At 37.5% G+C, this 10402-nt stretch overlaps 2 protein-coding genes across 2 annotated transcripts; one reads left to right on the forward strand and one right to left on the reverse strand.

Annotated features, from left to right (window-relative positions):
- Nucleotides 1-1131: 1131 nt before the first annotated feature.
- On the forward strand, nt 1132-2534 carry MELLADRAFT_58272 (uncharacterized protein; the record flags this gene model as incomplete). The annotated part of the gene is made up of 3 exons (XM_007419606.1): nt 1132-1327; nt 1460-1867; nt 1939-2534. The coding sequence occupies one exon, from the start codon at nt 1469-1471 to the stop codon at nt 1655-1657; it is 189 nt and encodes a 62-aa protein (XP_007419668.1).
- A 275-nt stretch (nt 2535-2809) lies between these two features.
- Nucleotides 2810-4632, reverse strand: MELLADRAFT_114625 (uncharacterized protein; the record flags this gene model as incomplete). The annotated part of the gene is made up of 6 exons (XM_007419607.1): nt 2810-2931; nt 3014-3281; nt 3357-3419; nt 3888-4052; nt 4131-4233; nt 4547-4632. The coding sequence occupies 6 exons, from the start codon at nt 4630-4632 to the stop codon at nt 2810-2812; spliced, it is 807 nt and encodes a 268-aa protein (XP_007419669.1).
- Between the last annotated feature and the right edge of the window lie 5770 nt (nt 4633-10402).

Below are 10402 nucleotides of genomic sequence, written 5' to 3' on the forward strand. Positions count from 1 at the left end.
TCCATAAGGTTCTGTCCTGAACCATATCTTCCCTGCTCTGACAGGTGAGTTTAACTCAAATCGTGGGAATTGAAATTGATATAGTCCATAAGGTTCTGTTTTGAACCATACACTGCCAGGATTAAACACTGTCCTAATTGGGATAATGTGTTGCTTTTTTGGGGTAATTAATTTTTGCCATATAAATGCTTAGCAATCAATGCAAAAGTGATTGTTATTCCATTAGGGACGGTGTTTAATCCTGGCAGTGATATCTTCCCTGCTCTGACAGTATTGTAACACATCAATCTTACCTGCGACCGTGTGTGACCATCTCCACCATACAGGATGTGCCACGCACTCTCCGCTTGAATAGAGGGCTGTATTATAATCAAATACTTACATACATGTACCGGTTGGCGTGTCTGCAATCAATACTATCAGGTCTTGAATGTGATAAGAGAATTATGTCATCACAATAGAGTCTGAGAGAGTAATATCAATTCTCAAGCTCTTGAGGTCCTTTTTCACTGCGCAGATAAGACAACTTCCAGACACTGCATGTCAGGGCCGTAATTGGGGATGATGGCATCAGGCCACAATTCTAGAGGTGCATGATCTTGACCAGATCTCACATTGTGGGCCTTAAATCCTGGCATACCTTCCACAACAAGGACTATGCCCATTGTATTGATCATTTGGTAAAGCTCCTGCTGAAGGCGGCCAAAAAGGTCATGTTGACCTATTTCAACCTGGATATGAAGCGACCACTGGTTCCTCTCTCAGATTTGGTGACCCTCATAGACAAACCTCCCTCTCCGCTTGTGTAGAGGGCTGTAATTAAATAATTACATACATTTACTGGTTGACGTGTCTGCAATCAATACTATGAGTTTTTGAATGTGATAAGAGAATTGTGTCATCAGAATAGAGTCTGATCAGAGAGTATACATACACAAGGACCGCCAGATCCCCCCTCGACGTTGAGGGGGGTTGGCAGCGTCGCAAATGTGTTGCAAATGTGTCCAATCCTATGTACCTTTGTGTGTCCTAGCCTTATACAGTGCTCAGGCAAAAATTCCACAATCACAAGCCTGACCATCTTTGAGCTCTCAGCTCGGGCTGAACATGGAAATTCCGCTCAACTGGTATGTACCAGTCCACACATTGAACCACACTACCAATCATCATCGGTTGATTGTAGTCTCAACGCTAAGGACTTTGGAGGATCTTTTAAGTCAACTCACGTTGCCTCTCGATTGGCTACATGACATCCGATTCCTCATCCTCATAATGATTCTTACTCTCAGATCTGAATTAGATGTGGCTTGAGTCTGACTTTCAAAAGGTCAGTGTTTCTTCTACATAATCTTCTTCCTCTAATGACACCATCCCGTCCATTCTAACTGTGCTTCGCTTCCCTTCTACAACATCCTACCACGGTGACACAATCTTATTGAACTCTCTTAATTTGAATCAGAATTCCACCATGGCATTCAATTCCACTCCTTCTCGAAACAACGATCACCACTACCACTGCCACTACCACCACCACTACCTGAACAATCAAGATCAAAGATGGGCCAATCTTCATTCAACTTTTATGAATCAGATCAATCATCATTCTCAATTCAATCCATTGATTTCACTAATCAATAATCAACAAAAGCATTTTTAAGACTTTTATTCATCGTCTTCTATTGTTTTGATGATTCAACGCACATCTGGTTATTGAACTCTTATCTCATTTGACTCATTAGATCACGATTGCTACTACTAGAGGCAGTCAATCGGAAGTAGAAACAGTTACGCGCTGAATTAGAGGCAAAGGAAGCTTTGATTGAGAAAGAAGAAGCTGAACTTGACCACGCTCAAGATTCGTTAGAAGGTAAGTCATTCAATTCACAATTCAAAAGACGCAAATCATCTCAAGGTGGATGACTGATATTGAATTTTTAGATGAAACTCAAGCCCAATCTCCGAACCTTGTCAAAGCGTAACCGCTCAACCATTCGAGCAATTGAAAACAACATCACTGGCTACCAATACACTCATTATCACTTCTTTACCATCAGCCTTGTATCATCCATCTTTTCGTATGGACCTTTAGCTGCTTGGATTTTTAACTAGTCTCGGTCGTATCTTGGTGGTCTATCACAGATGGATCGTTTTGTAATAGAAGCGGGCGGCGATCCACCGACGGCTTCAGAAACAGAGCTTGAAGAGTTTGTTCAAACCTTACCCAAGTATATTGTTTATACCTTGTTGGTGTCAATTCAACTTCTCCTCATCATCATCAACTAAACTCTTATTCACTTTCAAATCTCATGCTTCCATATCAATCTGGCTCTAATCTTCATCGTCCAAGTATTGATTCTTGTAAACAAATCCAATTTTTTCTTGTAAATCATAATTGACAATGATAAATTTGTACATCATAATTGATGATGAATAAAGAAGTAATTAGCTAGATATTGAAAAAAAAACAAGATTGATTTTGTACAAATTTGATTAAATTTTCTTTTAATTGATCTTTAGTTAAATTAGGAAACTTTAATTTTTCATTCACACAAAACTTTAAATAAGATGAAATCTGAGGGTTAGGTTTAATTTTCAAAATCTCACAAATTTCTTTACCCTCTTCAAACCAAACCAAGCCAAAAAAAAAAAAAAAAAAAAAACGAAATAAAAGCCATCCAAAATCAACAGCAAAGAAAAAAAGCAAAGAAAAAAAGCAAACAAAAAAAGCAAAGAGACAAGAAGGCATTAGATATTTTTCATTCAGCAGCATGAGAATAAGATGAGGAAATAAAGAACAAAAAGGGAAAATCTACTCAACGTTTAAAAGTTCTAAATCGAATTCTTGTGTTAAAGTATAACTTAAATTAAGTAAATCAATTTGGTTCATTAAATCATTAAACCAACCCACCAAATCAGAACTTTCTTTTCGATCTATTATTCACAAAACAAAAAAATCACCATCAGAATTCACATCACATCCCAAAAAAATAAAAGATTAGAAAATAAAACAAACCAATCGAATCTAATAAACCGATCCTATAAACCAAATTCCAAACCAAAGTAACTTTCCAATTCCAATTTAAATTTAAATCTTCTCCAGGTTCTTGATTTGATTTTTTTCGATTTAAATCATGTACATGATTAGATCTTAATAATTGACCTAATCTTAACCTTTTGTAACTTTCTTCTACTTCTTGTTCTTTTTGATGTTTCATTTCTTCTTCAATTAATTCAATTGAATGAAATAAATGACTAACAGTAGTTTTATAATAATTTGAAAACTACATGGTGTTTTGGAAAATCAAAAATCAGTTTTTGGTTTTGTTTCTTTCAAGGTGAGAAATGATTCACTCAACTTTAATACTTTCAGAAATTATAAACTCTCCTACCCAATTCTCTCTTTGTTTAACTTTAACAAACTGATTATAAAATGGAGAAAGTGAAGCAGAAATAAATAAGATTGATTTAAATTGAATTAAAGTTTCTTTTAAAATTGAATTTAATCAAATTCCATTAAAATCTTCATTCCTTAAAAATTTATCTATCACTTTTGATATTCGACTTGATAAATCAGGTTTAATGGTTGAAGTGGAAATTTCATTTTCAAATCTTTTGGGGATCGTAAAGATATAGTTATATAAGTTTAGATGGTTAATAAGTTCTATTGATAATAATGGTGATGGACCTGTATGTTCAAAAACCAATGAATAATTTTGATTCCAGATTAATAATCAAAATAAGACGTGCTCACCATGCATCCTTTTTTTTATTCGATTCCAATCCTTTCTATACTAATTTTCTTCTAAAAAGCCATCTGTTTCCAGCAAGGAAAAACAATCTGTCAAACCAGTTTTATTAATTTCTTATAATGCGATCAAGATACTGACAGTGATTTGATCAGATTGAGCAGCTTGAATGATTTGATCATCTAATTGAAATCCAAATCGACTTGAAAACCTGATACAACTTAATAATCTAAGTGGATCATCTTTAAAAGTTTCTAAAGCAGGTAAAGGTGTTCTAATCAAACCGTTTTTTAAATCCTCTAAACCCTAAGATTCCAAATAAAGATGAATCAGTTATTAGATTAAGAATATTTGTAGAATGTATGTATAGGAAATGATGATTACTAATTCGGTTTGATCTTCGATTTGATCATTATGCATATTATAAAATAATTCATTGATCGTTATATCACATCTCATTGCATCTTCTTTTGGAGTACCAATTCCTCTAATCCCAAACGAAAATGCAAAAGAAGAAAAAAGAATCAATAAATTTGAAGTCTTTTTCTTTGATAAAGAATTTCAAAAAAAAACGTACTACATCAGTAGGAATTCTAGAATCAGAATGATAAATTTCATTTCTTAGTGGCCAGTGATGTTGTTTTCAATTGCTTGAATGGTTGAGCGGTTACGCTTTGAGAAGGTTCGGAGATTGAGATTGCCATGTCGAGGAGCAGTGAAAGTAGTGGAACGCTGAAATATCTTATTCGGTGTGGTTGCCCACAAGGGAGCATCAACCCACAAAGATGGACTCGACTCACCGCTTCTCGAGGAACCGCGGGTTGATATTGGGAAAGCGAGTCACCTGGGGGTAGGAAGGAAATATTGACGCGGTATTTGTGGACATCGTTGCACTCGGCAGACAAAAGATGATCTGCATCATACACACAGAGGAAAGAGAGTATTGTCAGGGCATGGGCTGCCATCAGAGGAATAAGGAATGAAGCCTTTCAGGTGGAAGGGCAAACTTAACGCTTGAGTTTTTGATGAAGTTGCTTGTTTTCCATGCCGTTCAACATGTCTTGTTATTTAACAAATTGGCTTTGTATGTAGAGATGTATTAAGAATAGGTCCATAGGTAAATATTTATGTATCAAAAGGCGTAAATCTATCTTGGGGGTTGGTTTCCCGGTTAGCCAATGGTCCGACAGGAGAACCGTGATGAGGTACCGATCCTGAGATGAGATATCATTAAAGGTGTGATACAAGTGTTATGTGTGTGTCAGATTGTGAATTTGTGAAATGTCTGGGTCTCAGCATCTGAGACTCAGTCTGCGGTTCTCTTCAATATCCCTATGTTCCCTAAAGTTCAGAGGATTGGCTGAACGTGCAGGGCTGTTCATTCGGACTTATTGTGCTAAGGTGGTGGAACCATGCATATCTGAGCGGCTCAGATAGGCTCAGATGGAAATCAATTGCGATGCAGGTTGGAGACAACTGCGAGACTCCAACCCCCCTCAACGTCAAGGGGGGATCTGGCGGTCCTTGTGATATCAATTCTTGAGCCCTTGATGTCTTTTTGCACTGAACAGATAAGACAACTTCAAGGCCCTGCATGCAAGGGCCGTACTTGGGGATGATGGCATCAGACCACAGGTCTAGAGGTACATGATTCTGACTCCAACGGTGTGGCAGACTTAGGTTCTGTAAAGAAGTAAAGAAGCAGATGAAAGTCAAATTGAAAGAGAAGTGTTATAGATACATATGCAGATTTATGCAACTCATGTTCCATAGCCAGGGCAGGTAAAGCCAATGGACTCAAACTTAACCCATACATTGCTCACTCTCCTATTATGTTTGTGATGGATTCTACAATTTACTACAGATAGTGCCTGGAAGCTGTTTGAAACAGGCTCCTGCTCTTTTGAGAAAAATATGTCAAAATGTTGACTTTCATTCAGAGGGTATTTGCTTGCATCTCACTGGTCCTGATGAAGCCTACAAGTGCAATTTTGTATCATGATAAGCTAGTCAAGATGTACCTTTGACTCAATTGAAACAGTCTTCCAGCAACAACATCAACTGATCCGAGTAAGTGCCATGATATTTTTCAATCATCCTCCATAGAGCTGCTGAGCTGCATAATCCTTGATTCCTGTTTGCGGAACCAGTGGGCTGGGGTTTTGGAAACAGTTGGTATGGTGATTTACCCTTTTTTTCCCTGAGGCCAAATTGCATTTTTTTCATTTTTTTACTAGACCGCAAGGAGAGAAAAAAGAATTTGAGAGAGATGTATTTTTTCAGGTGTACATGTGGGGGGCCAATGACTGCACTGTTCTCTTTCCTGTATAAATGTGTGCAATAATACCTATCCCTATAGATCTTTTTCTGACAAAGAGGGATGGTGAGTGGGAAGAGAAAAAATTAAGAGACATTAACTGAATGAAAGGGTTGAGATAAATAGTGTTTGTGGAGTATAACTGTCAAGGTTAAGTTGATAACTAAATGTAATATCTGTATTGGAATGAACTGATTGATAGAGTTGAAACTGAAGGTTCAGATGGATGAAATGGAAAAATTTAATTTTATGAATTTTCTGGAAGGGAAGAACAATGACAATGACATGATGAAAAGAAGTACCACTCATGTCAAAAGACATAACTTGTCTAACTTATTTCTTTGCTGTCTGTTTTTGAGAGTGGCTAGTCTAGTGCACTTCCTCTCTTATGGTTTCTCCATACCAATTTCTTTTGCTTTGTCTGAACCTTCACCTTCAAATATCCCCCTTTGTTAAAACAGAGTACCAACCCCAAGCCAAGTTCTCTGACATTTGATTCAAATTGAGATTTGTTGGTTGCATCCATTTATTGCAGTATCCACACTGCAATGCAGCCATTGGTAACCCCATTGAGTGAAGTCAAAATCTCATCCGTCCCAAGTTCATTGTCATCTAAAATCAAGTACATTTCATAGCCAAGGGATTCCACCGTGTCAATATCCTTGGAGCACGTCAATGTGCACACACAGAGAGTTTCAAAATAAATTTGAAAGTCTTTCAGTCAGATTTAGACTGAGCTTGTTCTTGTGCACCCTTTGTGAACAATGATTTAGTTATGGGATTCACAGAATCCTTTGTCATCAGATGGGGTCAACTGACTGCCAACATCCCAGTTTATAAAGGGAATATGTGTCTGTTGTGAAACCTCTTCACACTGCAAAGATAATGTAATTCTCCAAGGTGAAAAATGATTACATATAATGCACAAAATGATTAATAATGCAGAATGAAGGCAGAAAAATGCAGAATTAATGCAGAATTAATGCATTTTTAATCATTTTGTACATTAAATGTAATCATTTTTCACCTTGGAGAAATACATTATCTTTGCAGTGTCAATAGGTCTGTCAAGTGTCTCAGGAAACTACTTGGTGTGCGCACGTTGACGTGCTACAAGGATACAAACGCAGTGTTCAAGGCAGCTCTTGACATCAGCAGACCATGTGAAATATTTTGAGTCACTAAGAAGTTTTCGGGGATTAAGAATGGCTGAAGTTCAAGGGAATGAATCAGCTTTTTTCTGACATTGTTGCCACATATTGTCAGAAGCTTCAAAAGACTTTGTGTTAGACATTGAAAGCGGATTTCTAATTATGGATAAGACTAAAAAGATGACAAGATTCTCAATCAATCACAATTTTGGCCGCCAACCTTATAATGAAGACCAACAGAAGATATAGCAAAAAGAGATAGGGGAGAAGAGTCAGACCTTCAATAAAGCATATTGTTTCTCACAACACCTTATGCTATATTATGGTTCTCATGTTTCCCTGGTTATTCCTTCAAGATAGGAGGGCCTGGGATATGAGAGGAACTTCAGCAGGGTTTGATCAAATGATACATATACTTGTATTACTTGCTTTTGTGACTACTAGAGAATATGTGGGTGTGCCTGCACCATTTTAATTGCTAAATTACTTGGATGGTCAGGTTAGTGGTTCAAGGAATTACCCAAACTTCAGAACAACATACAACATAAATTCAATCCTGTTTATTATCTCTACTCAAAATCCCAGCACTTAGTGCACTCACCACAATAGGGAATCTTGAATGTAACTCTAAACTTGATCATACACTAGTTTTTTAACCCAAATCAAAATACATCTTGTCATTTTTACAACTACAACAAGGCCTGCTTATACATAATTTTTGATGATTTCTGTGGGGTTAAATGTGGATTTATTTTGGAAAGACAGTAATATCATATGCTTTATATAGTGATATACCAAAATGAGGATCAAACAAAAAAAGCATTCAACTTTATTAGTACACTATATAACAAAAAGTTACAAAGGGTGGCATTAGATTAAGCTGCATAAGCACAAAGAAAAGATTGTGAGCTGCATGGGAAATTTGACAAAACAAAAAGTATAGCATGAGAATGTACAATGAAAAGCATGTGAATTACGTAAGAAGTTGGAGACAACAAAGTCATGTTCAAAAGCACTTGTAGCACTTGTACATGAATCTAAATAATGCAGAAAGAATGACTGTATAGGCTGATCTGAAGGATACATGGACTGCATCAACACCAAGAAAATTCCATCAATGGTGTATGAATTTAGACAAAACAAAAAACATGGACGTACAATGAAAAGCACATGAACTGCATACAAAAGATGATCATTTTATAGGCTAATTGGATGGAGGCACAGAGGTTGGGTTGACAAAGATTTGACTGTCAAAGTGCATTTGAAAGCCTGACAATACAAGCAGACCATGAAGAAGTCTTAACATAACAACAGGACGAAAGAACAAAAGCTACCCAGGAAAAGTTAACCAAGTGGAAAACAATGCTGAAATGCAAACACTGACCTGAACAATGGAGAACAGGGGGGGACCAGAGCTCATGCAAGTGGTCCACTTATTTAGTATTAAGATGTGGGGATTTGAGGAAGGACTCAGCAATACCAATGTTGAGGATATCAAATAGTCTCAACATTCAGCCACCTCTGCATGCTATGGAAAAACCAAAAAGGACAGCCATATATCTGCAAGACAAGGTGATGGAAGCAGAATTGAATGCAGCATCAAGACATTGTACTGACAAATCATCTTTGTTTGTCATATCTCTCATCACAGCGTCCATTTTACTATGGCATGTCGAAGTGCACACACGGAGAGGTTTGGAAAAAAAATGAAAAAAGCTTCATGCAGTTTCTTTATCAGACTTTGGTGAAATTCCAGCACCCCTCTAATCTCAAGAAAGGATATCAGACTTCCTATGTCTAACGATCTCACCACCTGAGGAACTCAAGAAGGGCTGTCTGTGCATGGTGCTAAAGATCATTTGAAGCTCTTATCCACTCTATACAAGATATCTTTTGTGTGGGCACGTTGACCTGACACTTGAGTTTTTACACTGTGCATATCACATGGAATTGTTAGTGTCAGAAAGGGCATAAGCCGCCTCAATGGCATGCCACCTTTGTTACAATGACCTCATTACATATCATTAACCAACATGTAGTGATAATAAAAAGAACATGTAATCATCAATTTCATGTATACTGTGCAAACTGTCTATTTCTATCTCATTTCATATTTAGTTATTCTTCTTCTACTTAGTCTATTTTTTTCTTTTTTTCCTTCTACATAATATCCAAAAAAATACAACATTCAACAAACATATTACACACAGATCAAAGTGGAAGATGATTGTAGAGTGGTGACGTTGCCACGAGGAATCACTCCATCCATGTCACCTGGTGGAAAGCTCCCCGAGAGGTGAATGTCACAAGGCTGTGAGCATTCGACTCAGGTGTGGCCAAGTGACCAATGAGGTGCACTCGCCACCCTGCCCTGATTAGGTGATGAACCAGGCATGTAAGAGTTGAGCTCTCTCGTAGTTGTCCCCCTACAAGAGATCATCAAGAAGTGGTTTACTTCATCTTACTTCACTGCTCCTCACCCTCATCCTCTCACCTCGTTGTTGTGCGCTTTCACGCCACGGGATTTCCCCTTTTTGAACCCAATATATCTCCTTTTAGAACTAAGGACATCAACAATGAGGTTGAGTAGAAGAAACAAGCAACTTAGTCCTGAACTAACTTCGGCACTTACGCCTCCCTCAGAAGAAGAACAACCCTCCTTTGAGATCAAAACCGAGGAAGAAGAGCAAGCGAGACATGATAGAGAGGATGCATTAGATGAAATTAGAGCTAGAAAAAAGACAGAAAGAAAGGTAAAAAGAAACCGATTGATCAACATCAAAGTCAGAACGAAGTTGTAGAGGAAGATGTGAACATGATTTTTGATGAAGACATAGTTTTTAGTGATGAAAAAGACTCAGATGATTTGTCATCAATCATAGAATTAGAAAAACCACAACAAAGTAAGATCAATGTACTTTCCATCTTTATTACAAGGGCAAGTGTTAGGATTCAAGCTCTCTGGGTTGTATATTTATATGTACCATTCTGACTTCTAATATACGTATAATTATACATTCCTTTTACTCTGGGTTCTCAGCCTTATGCTACCCTACCTAGGACACTAAGGTGAGAGTACTGTGGGGGGGGTGCCCTGAGCCCAGAGGTGCCCCGGGGCATCTACAGGGTACTATTTATAGGCCCCTGTTGATATTGACAACCGCGGTTTACCTCGGGCTCTGAGCTGC

Source organism: Melampsora larici-populina (genome assembly GCF_000204055.1).
Source record: "Melampsora larici-populina 98AG31 unplaced genomic scaffold MELLAscaffold_278, whole genome shotgun sequence".
Lineage (NCBI taxonomy): Eukaryota > Fungi > Basidiomycota > Pucciniomycetes > Pucciniales > Melampsoraceae > Melampsora > Melampsora laricis-populina.